The sequence below is a fragment of the Juglans microcarpa x Juglans regia genome, chromosome 1D (genome assembly GCF_004785595.1).
Source record: "Juglans microcarpa x Juglans regia isolate MS1-56 chromosome 1D, Jm3101_v1.0, whole genome shotgun sequence".
Classification (NCBI taxonomy): Eukaryota; Viridiplantae; Streptophyta; class Magnoliopsida; order Fagales; family Juglandaceae; genus Juglans; species Juglans microcarpa x Juglans regia.
In genome coordinates, this window is record NC_054594.1 from 5861433 (window position 1) to 5882200 (window position 20768).

Below are 20768 nucleotides of genomic sequence, written 5' to 3' on the forward strand. Positions count from 1 at the left end.
ACTAACTTAAGCATAAGAGCTTACACAGGGTGACAAGTGCCGTCCCATTCTGTGACTACAGGATATCTGTACAGTTGATAGTGTGAAACACATCTTAACACCGACAATTGAAATTTAAGAATTAATTAATATTTTTTGGCCTCTATTGTGTCACATAATGGATATACCCATCCAAGCCATTCTCAAACGAGTCACCACTTGTTTGCAGCCATGATGCACTTCTTGGAGAGATTTGGATAGTGAGTTAAAATGAGATTAAAGTTGAATAAAATAGTACATAATTGCAATGTAAAAGATCCTCCATAAACATCTTGAAGAAAGAAACACAACATCTGAAAGATTAACAAAGAAATAACAAATCATAATATATAGTATTAATTGGTTTTGCAATTGCAATTCAAGTCCTTTACACATACTTTCTTTTCAAATACAAAGAAATTAGAGAAATTCTTTGTAGCAAAGTCCAATAGCTTTCATATAGCTTTATATATATATATATATGGTGTATTCAACTTGGAAGACCAGCAGCCAGTTTCGCCCTCAAATCTTTGCGCAATATTTTCCCCGACGGCGACTTTGGAATTGCATCGATGAAAAATACTCGGTTTATTCTTTTATAAAACACCACCTGAACCATCACAAATGACATGTATACAAGCTCAAGCTAAGATAGAAGCCAAAAACCCTATTTTTCAAAACAAAACTTAACTTAATGCAGAAAAGACAGTTTTTAGCAAGATTTAAGATTAAAAGTCACCTGTTTAGACACAAACTGCTTAATCTCATCTTCTGTGATGTTAGAACCACTTGATCGCACCACAAAAGCAACAGGAACTTCTCCCGCTAGATCGTCTTTCATGCTGTATATATAAATGGCAAACATCATTCACGTGCATGGGTGCTGATTAATGTGAATAGATATGAGACATTAGATTTTTTTCAGTAAAATTTGATGCATACAACAAATTCATATCAATTTGCGAGTTTTAATATTTATGAGATTTTTTTTAAACCAAACATTTCTGACAACAAAATTAACTTACGGGACGACAGCAGCATCAGAGATGTTAGGATGGGTGAGTAGCAAGGCCTCAAGTTCGGCAGGGGCAACCTGAAACCCTTTGTATTTGATCAGTTCCTTCAACCGATCAACGATGAAGAGCTCGTCGTCGTCGTCAATGAAGCCGACATCGCCGGTATGTAACCAACCCTCTCTGTCTATGGTTCTGTCTGTGGCTTCCGGATCATTAATGTAACCTGAACATATATCAACAAGGCTAAGTAAGGTGATCTCAACATCAATCTAATCTAGATAATAATAGCAATGATAGAAATGAAAGTAATGGGTCAAGATCCTCTCAAATGGGAGAGAGAGAGAGACATATTAGAAGGTGGATCCTATAATTTATATATTGTACTAACTATTTTTATGTCCATCTCTCTACCACATAAAATCATTTTCTATAAAAGTAGTGCTAACTTATACGTACGTACGTACGTACCTTTCATGATCTGGTCTCCTCTAATGCAAATCTCTCCAGGTTGGTTGCGGGGCAGGGAGGAACCAGTTTCGGGGTCGATGATCTTCATTTCAGCATTCCTTACAACAGTGCCACATGCTCCTGATTTCACCTCAAATGGTTCTTTGGCAAATGCCAAACACATTGACAGTACGGGACCTGCCTCTGTCATTCCGTATCCCTGTATTTTTTTACAACCAAATATTTTTTTTAAGTTCATCGTGAACAAAATCAAGCACTTCTCCTTGCACCAAAGAAATTTATGAGAAGCATTAAACAGTTCCCAAGAAGACCTTCATCGGTACTAATTAAGAAAGAACAATTTCCTATCTGATCTAGATGGTACTTTTTAATTTGGATACTTATGAGAATACCTCACTATTATTTATTATTTTATTATTATTTTTTATATATTTTTTACTACTATTCAATATTCTATCATTAATTTTTTATTATTTTTTTACACTATTAACAAAATACCTGAGAATATCTTACTACACAAACGCAATCTAAATGATCTACATATGAGTTTTTAGAGTTTTGGGATTTTTTTGAACCATCCTAAAATATAAGTCGTCTAGACAATATAAATTATCAATGAATATTGCAAGACATATTTTAAATGTATCTCTCGTTTTGGACCAAACTCTAAGGATATAGCGCTCAATAAATGTATCTAGTTGGTAATGCGCTCCCTTTTTTTTTTGATAAAAAAAAAAAAAAAAAAAAAAAAAAAAAAAAAAAAAGAAAGTCTAGGTCTAGAGAACTCTTATCTTAACCGTTCTGCCTCCATTATTGACTGACTAACTAGCTACCTAGCTACCTCTATATCCTCCATTATCAAAATTATTTATCATTTTGTTTACTGCCAACCAGGTTAGGTATACTCTCTTCCGAAAGTTAGGGGTAATTAAAGAGAAAAAAGAAAACTAAAACGAGGGAAGAAGAAGAGATATATGGTTGGTGACATAATGTGTGGAAACACTATGCATAATATAAATGTGGATGAGGTATAGATCATGTAGGCACATGATCTGGATTTTCTATAATTTTCAAACTCAACACATTCTATATATGTACATATAATTCAGAGATTCATAGACTAGATGCTATTTAGATAGTAAGTTAAGATGGAAGTTGAATAAAATATTACTAGAATATTATTTTTTAATATTATTATTGTGTTAAAATTTAAAAAAATTGAATTGTTTATTATATTTTATGTAAAAAATTTAAAAAAATTATAATGATGAGATAAGATAAGATGAATTAAAATTACTTCTCAATCCAAACGGGGACATATATCTATCCCTGAATTGTAGAAAACGTTTGGACATAAATTATGGGAAATTATGCTGGCTTCTTGAACTTGGAAGCTTGACCACCCACAAATATGATTGGAGTCTCTAATTTACTAGACTGAGGACAATGCAGGATGCATGCCAAATACCAAACCATAAAAGCGATCCTCACGATTAATGAGGAAGTGATGGAGGGCCATAATTTTTTGGGAGGGGATCGGAGTATTTATGGAAGCTTGACCCACGAGCATGCATGATTGGAGACTATTACTTCATTGCAGTGAGTTGACTGAAGATGCAGAGCAAGTATTCCAGCAACCATGACAACAATCCTAAACAACTTCCTCATCAATATTTATTAGCGGGTAATATTAAATACAATTATATAACTTGTTATATAAGCGTCGTGCATTAATTTTAAAAGAGAGAGATTTATTATTGAAAAATTAAAATTTTCACGTAGATCATATATAATATATTCACTTTTTTTAAAAGAAGTATGTGGCGTTTATACTTTCTATAATTGTAAATATCATTTCTCTTTATTGATATGTTATATTTATTTGACAATAAAAATAATTTTACAATCTGATATACGTCATCAAATTATATTAATTTATAAATTTATATCTTTTCGTGATTAAAATATTTCTTTTAAAATAATTATCCAAAACAAATTAAAAAGTTTAGGGCCTAAAATGCTCAAAAAATACCTCCGGTTGGTAATGTACTTGCACAAGTTGAAAGACGGAGTCGGTGACCGAAAACTCTAATCTTAACTGCTCCATCATTGATGACTAGCTACCTCCTCATCTTCTCATGCATATTCTTCGCCATCAGGATCCCCGTCTTTTTTTTTTTTTAAAAATTAATTTTTAAGTTTTTAAATTGATTTTTCAAAATTTTTTTAGAGAATAATAGTGACTACAAACAAAAATACTTATATTTATCTTGATCTCCTAGGTTATAAATGTGTTTAAAAATAAATATTATTTTCCTAATAAATCTCCCTAAGATATTATATGGAGTAAAATTAAATGGAAAATAATATACCTAAAATATTAAATTTTAGTGAGAATGACAAAAAAAATTTACACTTGAAATAATTTACTTTGTAGAGCCCCCCCACCCGCCCGCCCGCCCCGTCACTTCATAGATATATTCTATTCTTGTTCCACTCTATTTATTCTGATACAAAAAATAAAAAAATAAAAACAGTGAAAGAAAATGGATATGGTTGGTGACCTGACATGGAGGCCCTTCTCTTTTTTGAGGCTTGACCCATAAATACTAAATACGCTTAGGCGGAGACACTAATAGATCAGAGAATACCGCACAGTGACAGCGATCCTAGCTAGATTAATTGGGAAGACATGGATCTCCATCCTTTTTTGGGAGGAGTTCTTTTGAAGCTTGACCCACAACAAGCATAGGAGACATTGATCTAGTTTGGAGCGTGAGATGAGTTGAGATAAAAGTTAAATAAAATATTATTTTTTAATATTATTATTATTTTAAAATTTAAAAAATTTGAATTGTTTATTATATTTTATAAAAAATTTAAAAAATTATAATAATAAGATAATATGAGATGAAATGAAACGCTTTTTATATCCAAACAAATTTTATTACAGTGAGTCCAAGATATATATGATATTATCCACTAAATTTTTATTTTTATTTTATTTTAAATAAGAGATCATTTAATGATGAGTTTTGATTGGGTGTCATAAAAATGTCATAATATGTCCTTGGAATGGAAGAAAAATTAAAGATACGACACATATTCTTTATAACACAATATCATTAGTAAAGGTTAAATTTTCAATATTTATTTTGAGTTTTTCTATTTTTAAATCATCACTTATTTACTAAGATTTGATTTATATATAATATTCAAAAGTCAAGTTACGCCACATAAATACTTTTATGTCAGGTGGACTTGTAAATAAGATTTTTTTTTTATTATTTGAAGATGAAGAAGTATTTCAATTCGTTTAGGCTTACCAAACAAGACAAACTTGCATGTTGGAAACGACCAATAAAACCCAAGGATTATTACTTAAGAAAAGATTGAAAAGAACCCATACCTGACCAAATTTAGCATTGGGAAACTTCGCCTTCACAGTTTCTTCAATTTCCTTTCCCAGCGGCGCCCCTCCGGATTTGAGCATTTTTATCGACGAAAGATCATACTTGTCGAGATCTGGGGACTTAGATATGGCCAACACAATCGGCGGGACAATGGGCATGATGCTCACCTTGTACTTCTGTATCAGCTGCAGCAGGGAAACGATCTCGAACTTCTGCATGAGCAAAATGGCTGCTCCAGCTCGTAATCCGCAAAGAAAGACAGAGTTGAGGGAGTAAATGTGAAACAGAGGCAGCACGCACAGAATCACGTCCTCGCTGCGGAAGTAGAGGTTTGGATTCTCACCGTCCACCTGCTGAGCCACGCTCGTCACCAACCCTTTGTGCGTTAACATCACGCCTTTGGGTAGCCCCGTCGTCCCCGAAGAGTAAGGCAGTGCCACCACGTCGTCGGGGCTGATGTCAACCGTCGGGATGTTGTTCTCGTCGGACTGTGTTAGCTCCGAGAAATGCAAGCAGTCTTGCGGGGGTGAGTCGTCGATGCACATGATCTTAATACCATTTTCGTGTCCGAAATCCTTCACCTTGTCGTAGTAACATGCCTGAGTGATGATGAGCTTTGCTTTGGAGGATTTCGCTTGCTTTGATATCTCTGCAGCTGTAAAGAAAGGGTTGGCTGCCGTGGTCATGGCACCTAAATGCGAGGCACCGAGGAAAACGAAAGCGAATTCCGGCGAGTTGGGTAGCAAAAGCATGACAACGTCTCCCTTCCCAACACCGAACTTGTTGAGGCCGGAAGCGACCTTGCGCGCGGTGAGCTCGACATCAAAGTACGTGTACACCTTGCCGGTCGAACCATTTATCAAACAAGGGCGCGAGCCGACCTTCGATATATTCTCAAAGCAGTATGAGTGCAGAGGGAGATGTTTGGGAATGTAAATGTCAGGGAGTTTCGACCGGAAAACCAGCTCCCCTGGCTGCTCTGTCTGGATAGACATAAGGACTGCCAGGAAAAGAGACAAGAAAACCAGGGAAATGTTGGGTCTTGTTGCTGGTGAGAGCGGAGGCTAGCTTAGCTAGGGGTCGAAAACATCGATCGTATAAAGGTGATAAAAAGGAGAGGATCAAGATGGAAGGGGGTTGGTGAAGGGGTGTAATGGGGATTGTGGAGTTTCGTCGAGGTTGAGAAGGGGAAAAGGAAGCAATCTGCAATGGGGGGAAAAAAACACTTGGTTGGTGAAGAAGGAGATTGAATATTGTTGTTGGGTTGGTGAAATTGGTATTGGGTGGTGGAGGTGGTGGGGTCTGAATTATGGCAATGGGTAGTGGTGCGTTCTAGTTTCTCCCAATAAGCAGGCTTCTTACCTACCTTGACGTGACGGAGAGAACGTCTTTGATGGCTGCAGATCCGAGCGTCTAGCTTCAGCCTTCACCTACCTTTGGAGTTAGGAGTGTCTGAAGCCCAATAACCATGCCTACATGCAGCAAAATGGTCGTCGTTTTTTGGGCTAAAAGCAAGATTTTTGGACTCTAGGCTGTCTAGTTTGGGGCTTTAGAGTGTTTCGGTCAGTTTGTTTAAGCCCGTTAACATTCCATTCCAAGATCCAAGTGAGTTCTTAGATTAGCTCAACAGGGCCAACACTAATCAATAAGGGCCGGTTTAGATAGAGAAATCATCTCATCTTAACTCAATTCATCTTATTTAATTTCATTATTATAATTTTTTTAAATTTTTACATAAAATATAATAAACATTTCAACTTTTTTAAATTTTAAAATAATAATAATAGTAAAAATAATATTTTATTCAACTCATTTAAAATCATATCATCTCATCTCACTATTCAAAGAGATCTAAAACTCATTTACGTTGACTGTACGGGTGGATTTTTTGAAGAGAAATGATATTTTTTGTGTCGCATATTTCTAAAAATATAAATACATATATGATCTATATAAAAAAATTAATTTTTTAATAATAGACACTATGTTTGCATAGCATATAACTTTATCTGACATTATTGTTACTCTTTTTTAAAAAGAGTACTACTACGGATCCTGAATTTGAGACTCAAAAAGTGTCTCAAATAGTGTAAATTTTTTTCTTCTTTTTTTCTTTTTTTTTTCAGGTATTTTTTTAATTTATCATAAACATTTTTTAAGAAAATAAAAAATTCACAATATTATTAAAAAATATTTTTTTAATCATTCAGTTAAAACAAAAAAAAAAAAAAAATCCTATTCGGGACATTTTTTGAGTCCCGAATTCGGGACCAATACATTTCTCTTCTACAAAAGTCTAAAGTAGAGCCGCAGGCGTCGCGAGCAGGTTCCTGCGGACTACTTCCTGCGTGGACTCAAAACACACCGTTTGGATTAAAAAAACAAACGGTGCGTTTAGCATTCCTTCTTCTTTCTCCCAGACTGCTTTCGGTTTCCCTTTCTCCCCTTCTACTTCTCTTTCTCCTTCCCATTGCAATACGAAATGCGAAACTGTGTGAGGATTTCTGCAAGAGGACGTGCATTTCTAGCACCAGGATCTTCTGCAAGGGGACGTGCATTTTTGTCGGTTTGATTTTTCTGCAAGAGGACGTGCATTTCTGTCAGTTTGATTTCATCCTAGGTAACTCACTACTCGATCTCAGTCCATTTCTGCAAGGGGTTTCTGGGTTTGAGGATTTTTCTATGGCTTTCCTTCTATCTTTTTCATTTTCCTTCCCTGTTTATTTCATGGGTTTTTTATCTCACTCAATTTCTACAAAATCTGAAACTCAAAAAATACAACCCATAGATTTTTTTCATGGGTTTCTTTCTTCTATCTTTTTCACCGAAAAAGAAACCAGCTTTTGTATGTTTTAAGAATCTTCTATCTTTTTTCTTTTTTCATTGCCTTGAGGAAATCTATTGGAAACCGGTGAAGATGATAACCTGCAGGATGCGAAGACAAGGTTGAAGCAGTGGGCTCAGGGGATAATACGTGGGTCTTCTTCCTCATTTCTTCGTCCGAGGGTCTTCTTCCTCATTTCTTCGTCCGTTGGTTTTTTTTTTTTTTTTTAAAGTGCCACGTCAGGGCAGTGCACAGGGCCTCCGCATTTCTACGCCTGTAGGCAATGGAATTAAGATTTTTTATTTAGTAAAATTAGATATAATCGCGGATTGCATAAACGTCATCTAATAAAAAAAGTAGGTATTATTAAAAAATTAATTTTTTATCATGTGAATTTCATATTTATTTATTTTTTTAAAAGGATTGCGTGACGCTTGTATATTCTACGATTACAAATATTATTTTTTTATCATCTCGTCCAACATTTAGGCTACGTTTAGATGTTGAGCTAAGTTTAGTTGAGTTGAATTTTTTTATGAATAGTAGTGAATTGAGTAATGGATGGAATTATGTGAAGTCTATCTAAATTAAGTTTAAAGTATATTTAGATGTTAATATGAGTTTAATACTTTTTGTGGGAAATTAAAAAAGGTTGTGGGTTCTACATATAAAGATGTTTTGAGTTGAAAAATGTTTTGAGTCCGACGTGTAAGAAAGTTTTGAGTTGAGATAAATTTAGTAATTTAAGAATTAGGTATTTAGATGTTAAACTCAGTTAAAAATTAAATTGAACTCAATGGAACTTATCTGAATTTGAGAACTAAACATAGCGTTAAAGATCAAACACAATGTAACATAAATGAAACAACAAACACATTTTGGGTCTCTAGATCAGAAGACCCGTGCCCATGCATAATTCTATTAGGCTCCTTGTTTCATATTGCTTATCTTAGAAACTTGGTCATGCTATTTTATATATAGGAGAGAAACTGATGATGTTGCAAATAAAACAACTTTAAGCATATATAAACCTTAAGCTTACTTCAAAATTAAAAGTTAATTTATTTAATTTGATTCTCTCGTACGTTCTCCTGATTATTTAGCAACTACTTGAACTTTTCTTCTATACATAATCAAATGGCATCTCTCTTCTTTTTTTCAAAAGAGAGTTAATTGCATGGGTTGTAGCTTTCATTTCTTTCTTTATTTTTGCCTTTTTCTACCTTTCGGTTAGCTAGAAAAATGAACATAAAGCAAATGACTCGGATCATTGATTGGGATCATGGTATGAACACGATGAAAATTAAAGATCTTCTTAATTTCTTATTTGAACTTGAGAGTCTCAAATGGGAGAGAGACAAATGAAGTGTTTACAACATTAATGTGTCTAACTCACTTACATTTGAGGCCTTCAAATTCGAATTTGAGTAATAACTTGAGATCAGGATCTTGATCTTAATTAACACAGTACAAAGGCAAACTTACAAAAATAACCCTTCGATCTCTTGGGGTGATGTTAGGTATCAGTACTTATTCAGACTACTGTATTTGACAATTCCCTCAACAAAAACCACATTTTCATAAAATTTGTAAAATTCTTTTAAATGAAAAATGAATTTTCAAATTAGAATATCCTTAAGAAATTTTGAAAAAAGAAAACGAAAAAAAAAAAAAAAAGATTTTTATTGATGCATGGGTAATTGTCAAATGATGATTTTCCTTCTTCATAAATCTCTAAGAGTAATACTATATACGGTCATGAAATGCTTAAGTGTTGTGCAGTCGTTTTGAAAAATAGTGGAGTCCAATACTATTAAAAAATTATTATTTTTTCATGTATGTTTCATATTTATTTAATTTTTTTAAAATAATTTCACTGCACTTGCTCACTCACGACTGCAATTATCATTTCTCAATCTCTAATATTCAAAACAGTCAAAGAAATATATTTACGGACGTTGTTTTTTACATCAATATATATATATATATATATATATATATCTCTCGGTCTATCTATATACATGTTTCCGGTCAGTTCTGGATATATCAAGATATATATAAAGAGTTCTAAAAATCTTAATATATTAATTGAACTATCATATCTAAACTTGCCTTGTTGTTAATTAATAAAAATGATGATTGGTCCACTTTTAGCAGAACTATATTCTTATCAGTCATGTTATAACCTGATTATCCCATCACAAACTCATCATACACTTATATCCTTACATATATACATATATATATATATATATATCGAAATAAGAGTTGTACAAATCTCAATATAAGAACTCTCATCTCCTCAGGAGAGAAAAACAATGATCACAAAGCAATACTTTACACCCCATAAACCAACATTGATTTTTTCTTTAATGATCACATTATTTATCTATCTTAGTACATGGCCCTACATTCATTGAATGTGTGTGAAAGGCTCACACACAGTGAAGTCTTTTTTCTTAGTTTTCTCCTTTTTCTGTAGGTCAAGATCACGAAGATTCCAAAGCTTTAAACCCCTAACTGAAGTTTCAAATTGCTTTTTTTTTTTTTTTTGTAAAAAAAAGGAGTCCCAAATCTTCCAATCAGATACGACATCTTCTCATCTAAGGCTTAATTTCTTCGTTATTTATTTTCTTTTTCTGTGCATCTTCTAAGCTATAAGACCGTGTATAGTGTTGATGCCACTAATTCCATTATATTACATGAAACATAGGCATTCTGCTTTGCAGAGTGTGTGATCAGAGGCTGATTGTTCAAACAGAAATTACCTTGAAATATGGCAAAAGAATTAGCCTCTGACCTTGTGTATGTAGATGATGTTTACTTCTTTCTAGTCTCTGATGGTGAACAAGAAAATGATGTGACTTTCACAGTTTCGGATGAACAGTATGCAGAAGAACTGCAGTTTCAAGAGGTTCTAATGGGCTCCCTGATCACTTCCCAAATGGCAAACAAGGAGGCCTCGTCCTCTTCATCCTCACCAGAAATCCAAGCAACTCCTCCAACCCCAAATGCAGAGCCTGTGGAGGGAACGGAAGAAGCAGGAGAATCATCTCAATATTGCATCTGCGAGATTTGTGATGAAAAGAGACGCAGTGACGAGATGTTCAGAAATGAGAGCTGCGTTCACTCATTTTGTTCAGACTGCATTGGGAAACATGTTGCCACGAAGATCCAAGAGGGCATAACCGTTGTTTATTGCCCCGGATTGGACTGCAAGGCTGTGCTGGAACACGATGCTTGCGGGCCATTGCTTCCCAAAGACGTGCTGGAAAGGTGGGAAGTAGCGCAATGCGAAGCGCTGATTCCTGCATCCCAGAAGTTTTACTGTCCGTTTTGCTCAGCCATGTTGGTGAATGATGGCGATGAAGGAGAAGTCATTAGGCAGTCAGAGTGCCCATTCTGCCATAGATTGTTCTGTGCACACTGTAATGTTCCCTGGCACCCAGGGGTAGACTGCGAAGAGTTTCAGAGACTGGATGAGAACGAAAGAGGGAGGAACGATCTCTTGGTGAGGGAGCTTGCAAGGGATAGGAAATGGATGAAGTGTCCCAATTGCAATTACATTGTGGAAAGGACTGAGGGTTGTTTACACATTATTTGCAGGTCAGTTCGTTTTCATATTATTATAAACTGATTGGCACTGACGTAACTAAATGTGATTCGTTAAAATGTGCATAAACATGAAGTTATTGTTGTTGGTTGCAGGTGTGGGTTCCAGTTTTGCTATGGATGTGGAATACAATGGACTGACGACCATGGTGGTTGCCGGAGAGATTAAATCCAACTCTTTCGTGGAGTTGTTGATAGAAAGAGTTCGTATTTAGGGATGGAATGAGTCAAACTGCTTTGTTTTTGTATTTTTGGTTGGAGTGTTTTTGCATTTTAAGTGTCGAATTGCAACAGTAGTACTACCCATTCCACTGTGTGCAAAAATGCAGGACCTGATCAGCAGCATTAATTTGGGAAAGTATTATCAGATTCGTGCCAATAAGGAAACTTGAAATATTGTCATGATCTCCTGCCACTGTTTGATTTTAAGCTTGTGATGATGATCTAAAATATGTTTTGCTTATTATGTTTATCATTTAAATCTTGTGTTTAGATCTTTTAAATTGATAAAAATCGTTTCATATTATTAAATCGCTTGTTGCTGGCAATTATATTTTTCAAGAGATTATTTAGATTGATTGATTTTTCTTTTTTTTTTTAATTTCTGAAATCTTGATCGAAAGATCAAAGAAACTCTAGAGATAGAATTTTTTTTTGGGATTTTTTTTTTAAGTTAAAAGCGCTGGATCTCGTAGAAAATACTTTTGATAATTTATTTTTTCAAATTATGAAAACTGATGTAATGATTATATGAAAATTGCTTTGAGATATGAAGAATTACAGGTACAAAGTGATGCACAAAATACAACATAATTTACTCACTGGAATGCATACAAGTACATTTAGAAGAGAAATGCTACTTATAATCACCATACTACACATCAACATGTGATTTATTATTTTTATCATTTTATTTAAATACACATATTTACATATCTGATATCAATATGTGTGTCTTTAAATAGAAAGATAAAAATGACAAATTATATATTAGTGTGTAAGGTAGGAGATGATAATTAGAATTTTTCTATTAAGAACACACACATACATTGGGTTGGCCTAAAGGAAAGGCAATTGTGGTGAGTGAGATGGATGTCTTTCCAATTAATTATTAATGTGCTGGGCCTCAAGTATTTTCTTTTGGTTTTTCTAAAGGAAAATATTAAATATACTTACAAAAAATTTATAAAAAATTTATTTCTCTACGCCTCAATTATTGATATGCTGAAAATTATGAAATTTGAATTTAAAAAAAACTAATAAAATAAATCTTGTAAATAAAAATGTAAGTAAAAGTATAAGTAGATGTAGCACTACTCTTTTCCAAAATGTTGTTTTGTGAGGTAACATTAATGCAGCAGTTAATATCCATTATTAATTTAGGACGGAATAGAGAGAAAACTTCATTGGAGGAGCCATATTTAAAGCTTCTAATTTCTTTGTGTGGACTGCACTTTGGGTTGTGTATTGAGGATTGATAGAAGCATAAAACGTTCATTTTTAGATTTTGCTACACATGCAAATGGATGAAGAGATTGTGCATCATTTTTTTTTTTTTTTTAATCAAGCATATCTTATAGATGAAATATAATGAAGATTACAAAATATTAAGGAGGGTCTTTGTCACTATCTATATATAAAATATATGCAGGAATACTGAAAGGGGTATACGGCCAAAGACTAAATTGGTCGCTGCTCATTGCGCCACTCAGTGCGCACATTGATTTTGATAATGATGGATTTTGATTACTCTCCAATCTTGGCTCGGGTGAAGATTTTGATGAATATCTTCGATGATTGGAGTTAGTTGCTAGGGGGGCTTCATTAGTGATAGCTTCTATAACCAGCTACACATCCCCTTCTAGAGTTGATGGGCTCTATTGTATGCTTTTTGCCATTTGAGAAGCTAGAAGAGCTGCTGATATGTGCAGAACATCTAATATGTAAATATTCACCACCCAAGAATGTCTTATTTGCCTTTCTAAAATAAGTTTTCAGATATCCCAAGACGACATCATTAGACGAAGCATTATCAACCGAAATTGTCAAAACCTGTGCCAACCTCCACTCATTTATTGAGGCCTCCAAGGCCTTTCCAATCGTCTCATCCTTGTGATCAGTTATTTGACAAAACTTAATAATTTTTTTTATAAAGAATCCAATCAGAATCAATAAAATGAACAGTCAAAAACATATAATTGAAATTTTGGATAGAAGTCCAAATATTGGTAGTGAGTCAAACTACCAAACCTACCAATTGGCCCCTCAAAACATCTTTATCTTTCTATTATATCTTTTTAATATTATTTGCCACAGTGTGGCGAGAAGGAAGCGTAAATCTAGGTTCTAATTCTTGGATAAATTTTTAGAACCTTCTCCCATCCACAAATTGAAAAGCTAGCTCGTCTATGATGACCATACGAGCTAACTTCCTTATATGCTTATCAGTATTATACTTCGTATACCTCTTCAACGTTAGACCCCACTACTCTCATCTATCATTTTTTTTAGTCCAATTTCTAGTCTAAATTTACTCTTCTCTAATAAGGATCTTAATATTAGACTCTTCTTGCATTGTTCATTTAAATGGACCTTTAACTAGGATGTACCATATTTTCTGTAGTGACATTCATATATTTTTTCACAATAATTACATTTAACATTGGGGTTATTGGGGTCACTACTCTCTAGTTTGGTAAAATGAGATCAAACTACGAAAACAAGTTTTTTGCTTAGTGTGGGCTTGGGGGCGGGGCAAGGTGTACTCGCACTCTCAGGGGTTGGAGTAGGGTTAGGTTCTGGGGTAGGAGTATTGGTAGGGGTAGGGGTACTGGTAGGGATATGAGAGCTATCAGTGAAATCACTTTGACAAGACATTCCTGATACCACAGCACAATAAAAAATTATAAAATCAATCAACACACGACATAAAAAAATCATAATAATACACCACACATGAAAAAAAAAAAAAAAAAAAAAGCAAAGTACAAAGCCAACACAATTTAGGGGTTTTAGATTGAACCACTAAATCAATTTAGAAGTACAATCCAAAACCGCTAAATAAATTAACTTAGGGGTTTTGATTATTGAAGTTTTAGGGATTTTGGATTGAAACCCCTAAATTATCTAAATTGATTTAGGGTTCCAAATCCAAACACCCAGAAATAGTAAAATACAAACTACAAAAAAAAAAAAAAAAAAAAAGAACACAGAGAGAAGAGATAAATTTCAAACACATGCACAAATCAATCCACAGCACACAAATTCACAATCATTCCCATCTTCCATCTCCGATTCAACCTATCCTTCCTCCAATCTCTAATCCAAAACTCAAAAAATAAAATCTAAGTCCGGGAATCTTACCTTTTGAGTTTGGCGCAGCGAATGTGACATTGAAAAATGCAAAGTTCAAACGACGGTGGAGTCCCGGTAGTACTGGTGCAGTCGTGCGAGAGAGAGAAGAGATCAAGCAAGAGAGACTGAGAGAGCGTGAGAGAGTGAGAGATAGAGAGTGAGTGAGTCTGAGAGATAAGAGAGTTCGAGAAGGACTCGACCTGGAGGGGGGGAGTGAGTCTGAAACGACACCATTTTGTCCATGACCAAACGGCACCGTTTCACACTGGAGGGGGGGAACTTAACTAAGTTACTAAAGTTGAAACGACGTTGTTTTGTCATGGACAAAACTGCACCGTTTCACTTACTTATGATTATATATATATATATATAATTATTATATATATATTTAAGCGGGGTGGGGAAAAGCGAAGAGAGGCTTAGCCCCCTCCGTCCCTCGCCTTCGCAGGCCTCTAGGGGTGCGAGCAAGGCCCCTTGCACCCCGCTCAAGGGGGCCGAACCCTCGCCCCTCATGGGCGAGGCAATGGGGTGCAGGGCCTCGCTGCCCACCCCTACCCGCATTTTTGGGTTGATAAATGGATTTCCATAACTTCAGAGTGAGGTTATGAGTCTAATTGTTGGAAAAACTCCACAAGAAATTTTTGAAGCTTTTATTCATAGACTTGCAGATTGATTTTGGTAACATAAAAAGTTGTATCTAGTATGACGGAATTGTGGTGGCCACTGGTTTGATTAGCATTGTTATGCTTGCTTGCGAGAGGGGCTTTCATGGATCACTTACGTATACTTTGTCTGTGTTGTTAGTCTTTGGAGTCTCTTCGAGTAAGCCCAATATAAGGTAGGAAATGTGAAGGTGGGAGGGGTTTTCGTTGTTTGAAAATATAGCAGTCCTTTCTTGCTTGGCGTGGGCTGTTTGGTTTGAAAGAAAAATGTCCTTTGGGGGCGTGGAGAAGTGTCCATCATGGAAGACAGAGATGAGAGTTTTTTTTGGTTTTAGTTTCTCAAGTTTAGCTGCATACCTCTCTAGCTAGCTGCTTGGTTCTTTATAATATTTTTGTTATGCTTTAAGCATTAGAATTCGATTCTATTTTCCATTTCTTTGTCTTTTCGTTTAATTTTTTTTTATTTTATTTGAAGTCAGTCCATATTTTAAGGCTTGAAATACAAATTCTCCAGACATTTTTCAACTCCTTTTTATAATTAACTTGGGGACAAAGTGACGACAAACTTCTCAAATGTAAATTCTGTTTTCCATAAAAACTGATCAAGATTGAAAAGGTAAGAGCATGAAGAACACAGCCCTATAAAGTTCAGCCCAACTATCACTACCAACTACAATCACTTGTACAAGAGTAAGCCCATAATCTAGAGTTTTTGGTTGGTAGATGACATAATCTAGAAGACATTAACACAGATGTTAATAAAGAAAAAAAAAGAGTTTCTTGAGAACATCAACCAAGATCCTATTGAGATTGAAGAATTGCAAATGTCTATGTAGATTATATACCATGAAAATTATCCTTTTGCTGATTGCTTAATTTGGAGTCCAAAAACTTATACCCCAAGGAAGAACCAATGCCTAGCAACAGATTTGGTGAATTTGTATATCATTTTCAAAAAAAAAAAAAAAATTAATGCTTATATAAATAATTTTAATTATATATGATAAAATGAAAGTATTATACTTTCAATATTTACCTGAATTGCAGTGGTTAGAGCAAATTGCAGTGGCTTGTTAAAAATCCATAATGAGGTCTAAAGCCTGTAATTATGATGCTCTTGTTGACTCTGCAATGAGGAGGATCTCACTGGTCGGCTACGTTTGGGTACTAAGAGTACCTCAAGTACTCTCACTACTATTCTTTACTTTATTAGTACTTTTTACCTACATTTTTACTATTCATTATTTTTTACCTACTATTTATTATTCTATTATTACTTTTTCACTACTTTTTCACTACTATTTACAAATATTCTTAACATTTCTCAGGTATTCTCACTATCCAAACGTAGCCTTAAGCGTAATTTATAATGGCAACAAGTCATGGTTATTGCGCGCTGCTATTGTTGTCCATCCAGTCATCATTCTCATTTTTTCCCCCTCCACCACCCACTTGATTTTATTGCCTTCTAGAAGAGACATAAAACCAGTAAAATAAATAAAAGTGGGTGAATGAAGAAGACAGGTGAAAGATTGCATTCTTTCCCACAAACAACAATTGGAAGACAAGTGTGGATTTAGGGTGATAGATACCTCAACCTAGCTAGACGTTCTTCCTACCTCTCAATATTTAGAATTTGAAGGCAAAAACAAGTGCTTCCATTTTCTAAGGTTGACTATGACTAATCAATTACACTCCCAAAATTGGACAAAGATTCTCATAGAATGGAATTGGACAATTTTTTTTTATTTTTTTTTCAGGAAAACAGCCACCACCCACCATTTTCTAAGGTTGATATCCAAAATATCTAATGTTTTTTTTTTTTTTTTTTTGTATTTTATAGATCTATTTATGCTGAAACAAATAGAATGGTATAGAATTCTAATATTTATGTACATGAAGACTTTATTTTAACTAGAAAATTCCTCACAAAGCATATTTTTGTTTATAATGATGGATCTTGAAAAGTTCTATCCACATTTTGGGAATCCAATGCTTAAACCTTTGTATTTTGATAAGAAAAACATGGGATTGTTTCCTATCCTCACTAGCTATTAATCCAAAACCATGGCCATCTAAATCAGTCATTTCTATCTTTCAAAAGCTCTAGAAAAAGTCACTTTTTTTTTCTAAGTGCAGTGGATTGGAATATGAACACTAGTTCAAGTTGATTGCAAATGCAAGAAATAAAGGACAAAGCACTAATTATATTTCATCTTTTGTTCTATTGGTTTTGAACAAAAGCATGGATATATCATGTTTGATAAAGAAAGATGGATGCTGATCATTATTTCTAAAAGGGAAATTATATTGATATATCATGTTATTATTCAAATTAATATGATTGGTTGGGGGATGATGTTATTCCTTCTTCAGGATCAGCATACACTTATGTCTTTAATGTTAACTCAAATGCTTTTGACTAAAGTTGATGATGATGCTCCCATTGTAACAGGCCAGGATGAGGCTACTGTTTAGACACTCTCTTTGTTGTTGACATTATGCAATCTGAGAATAATCCCAATAGAAAAAAGTTAAATTATTGATGAGGAAATTGATCAGCAACCAACGTCCCTTCATTTCAACTTTCTATAAAGTTTGAGGCAATAATAATAAATTAATAATAATACTCGTGGCATCTAGTCAACTAATTTTTATTCTCAATGTTGAAACCCCCCCCGGCCTGCTAGTAATCTTGTGGTTTTTTTTTTTTTTTTTTAAGGGATAAGACTAGATGATCATGAGGTTATGCACCATTTGGAACCTCAATCCCAAAAGAGTGTCTGATCTTGTCATTGACATGTTAATTTGCTATTGGAAATTTAGTCATTTTACAATTTAATTATCATCCGTTGATCATCTCATAATATGATATTAAATGTTTGAGAAATCTTTTGTTATGTTTCACTTGTTAATCAATCATCTAATACCATATAATGATAAGCGTGCGGGTAGGATGATAAATAATATTTTTCATAAAAATATTAGTTATGATTAGAAAAATGTAAAATGAAAACGAATCGAGACAAACTTTCATATCGTAGATGCTTCGTCACTTGATCAATATTATACTCCTTGATTTAATAGATTTCTTATAAGAAAACACAATATGAACGAGTGAAATTCATAAAATCCACTCCACTTAACACTACTCATCCCAGGATCTATATGTTTCAGATGAAAGCAAGTTGATTTCATGATCAAATTAATCATATTCTATCTGTGTGATATATAAATTGGACCCAAATATTACAGTTTTTTTTTTTGGGTAACCAAACTTTAGTTTACTCTGAAAGCTTATGAACAAAAAACCACATTATTCTATCCTCTTATCTTTGTGAAATGGATCACATGGAATCTGACCAGAAATATCTTGTCTTATAGGGTTAATTAATGTTATAAGATCCTCATATGTGATGACATGTTCCTACTTCCTAATCCAAACAAATCACAGTCCTTAATTAAACTATAAAAATCTCTTAACAAGGTCTTGAAATGTCTTACCATATGCTGATTGGACATGAATTAACAGATCAATGAACTGATCATTGTTCTGTTTCCTAGTCTTTAATCATTAAAATGTGTAACTTATTTATTTATAATATTGTCCTTTGATAAGAAAACTTAATGATTACAATTGTTATTACTATTGTTATTATTATTATATGATCATATTATAACAAAAATAAAAAATAGATTCAAGAAATACTATACATTAGCCTTTTAGTATCGAATAATTAAAGAGATTAACTATTTGTTATTTATTTAATTTATTAACAGTTTGATGAGTACGAAAATATGATAATTAAAAAAAATGTATTCCCTATTTCCAACCCAAAGAAGAGAGAGAGAGAGAGAGAGAGAGAGAGAGAGAGAGAGAGAGAGAGAGGGTTTAGATATATTCAATGATGTTATGATTAGATTATCCACTATTACATATAATTGACCAATTGAAAAAATCAAATCCATAAAGATCAATTAAGATTATGGATATAATATTTATATGGTGGATGGACCACGTAGGACCAACATTTAATTAAGAAAATTGGAAAAAAGAAGAACCCTACGTACAATGATCATGCTTTGTTTGGATTAATTAATGAGGTGAGAGAAGGTTGTGAAAGTCCAAAACGACTTTAATACCAAACTTCTCATGTTTAGTTGAAGTTGACGATACCCGCACGAGACACGTACACTCCATTAGATATCAATATATTATATATGAACAAAGAAGTGTCACGTCTATAAATTTATTTATAAAATTAAGTTTATAAGTTAATGTTTTTAATAATGTGATATGCTTCTATTTATTCTATAATTATTTTTATAATATTTTAATTTATCATATCAAGTCACGTTAATTTATATATTTTATTTTAAAATTATATATTACAGTCTATACATTTCTCGTTTACTAAATACAATATATATATTTATTCTTAAACAATTCGTGTTTCTTAGATCCCGTCCATTATTTTGAGCTGAAATATTAATAACTTATTCAACTTCATAAATGAGAGATGGAGGAATCTGAACTATTTGATTCGAAAGAATTCTTGAGATTCAGAAAACCCTATACATCATTAATTCATGTATTTATGAAGGATATAATATATATATATATATATATAGGGAATAAATAAAATTTATAACTGCAACATTCTTTTATTAAAAAATAAAAAACCGAGCAATATATACTCAAATACAATCTCAAATACAATCTCTTATAAACGAAATTCCTACAAAGTTCAAACATAAGCATGATTGTTATAAAGGTCCCATTAATTAAATGCTTTTGCAAATAAATTATATAACAGAACTAAGGCTGAAAATATATATGAACTAAGAGAAAATCTTCAGACCGATGACTCCTGTAATGATAGAATATCGAAGACCAATAGGAAAACGACACGTAGCGAGCGCACATCTACTCCCCCTCCCCCTCTCTCTCTCTGCTCTCTCATTGGATCCAACTCGTTTCTCTCATGACCTCCCCCACTCTTCCCTTGATCTCTTTCTGCCCTCTCTGCTCTCGATCTCGCTTTGCCCTCTTTGGATCCAGAGAAAACCCGTTCAAGACATCCACCACGCCTCTGCCTCTCATCTAAAAGTTCAGGCCGTCTCTCACATGCTCTCTCGTGACCGAACCTGAGATTCAACTCTCTCGATCTCTCGTTAAGTTCAACTTGGGTCTCTCATGCTTCCTCTCTCGATCCGAAAACTCCATCTCCGTGTCTCTTGTAACCGAACCCTAGCGTGACATCGAGATCGAAGGAGAGAGAGGGAGAGTCGAGGAATTTGTCGATTGATTTCGGGAAGATGTCGTGCGAGATCGAACGAGAGAGAGGGAGAGAGAAGAGAGAGAGAGAATCCAAGTTTCTAAAATCGCAAAGAGAGAGAG

At 33.9% G+C, this 20768-nt stretch overlaps 2 protein-coding genes across 2 annotated transcripts; one reads left to right on the forward strand and one right to left on the reverse strand.

The window, feature by feature from the left end:
• Positions 1 to 340: 340 nt before the first annotated feature.
• On the reverse strand, positions 341 to 6152 carry LOC121235279 (4-coumarate--CoA ligase 2-like). The gene is made up of 5 exons (XM_041131605.1): positions 4912 to 6152; positions 1503 to 1701; positions 1044 to 1257; positions 758 to 860; positions 341 to 628 (listed from the first exon to the last, which is right to left on the reverse strand). The coding sequence occupies exons 1-5, from the start codon at positions 5908 to 5910 to the stop codon at positions 509 to 511; spliced, it is 1635 nt and encodes a 544-aa protein (XP_040987539.1). The 5' UTR covers positions 5911 to 6152; the 3' UTR covers positions 341 to 508.
• Positions 6153 to 10403: 4251 nt separating this feature from the next.
• Positions 10404 to 11832, forward strand: LOC121257937 (probable E3 ubiquitin-protein ligase RNF217). The gene is made up of 2 exons (XM_041159262.1): positions 10404 to 11345; positions 11448 to 11832. Exons 1-2 carry the CDS (start codon positions 10516 to 10518, stop codon positions 11518 to 11520), a joined length of 903 nt encoding a protein of 300 aa, XP_041015196.1. The 5' UTR covers positions 10404 to 10515; the 3' UTR covers positions 11521 to 11832.
• The last annotated feature ends 8936 nt before the right edge of the window (positions 11833 to 20768 follow it).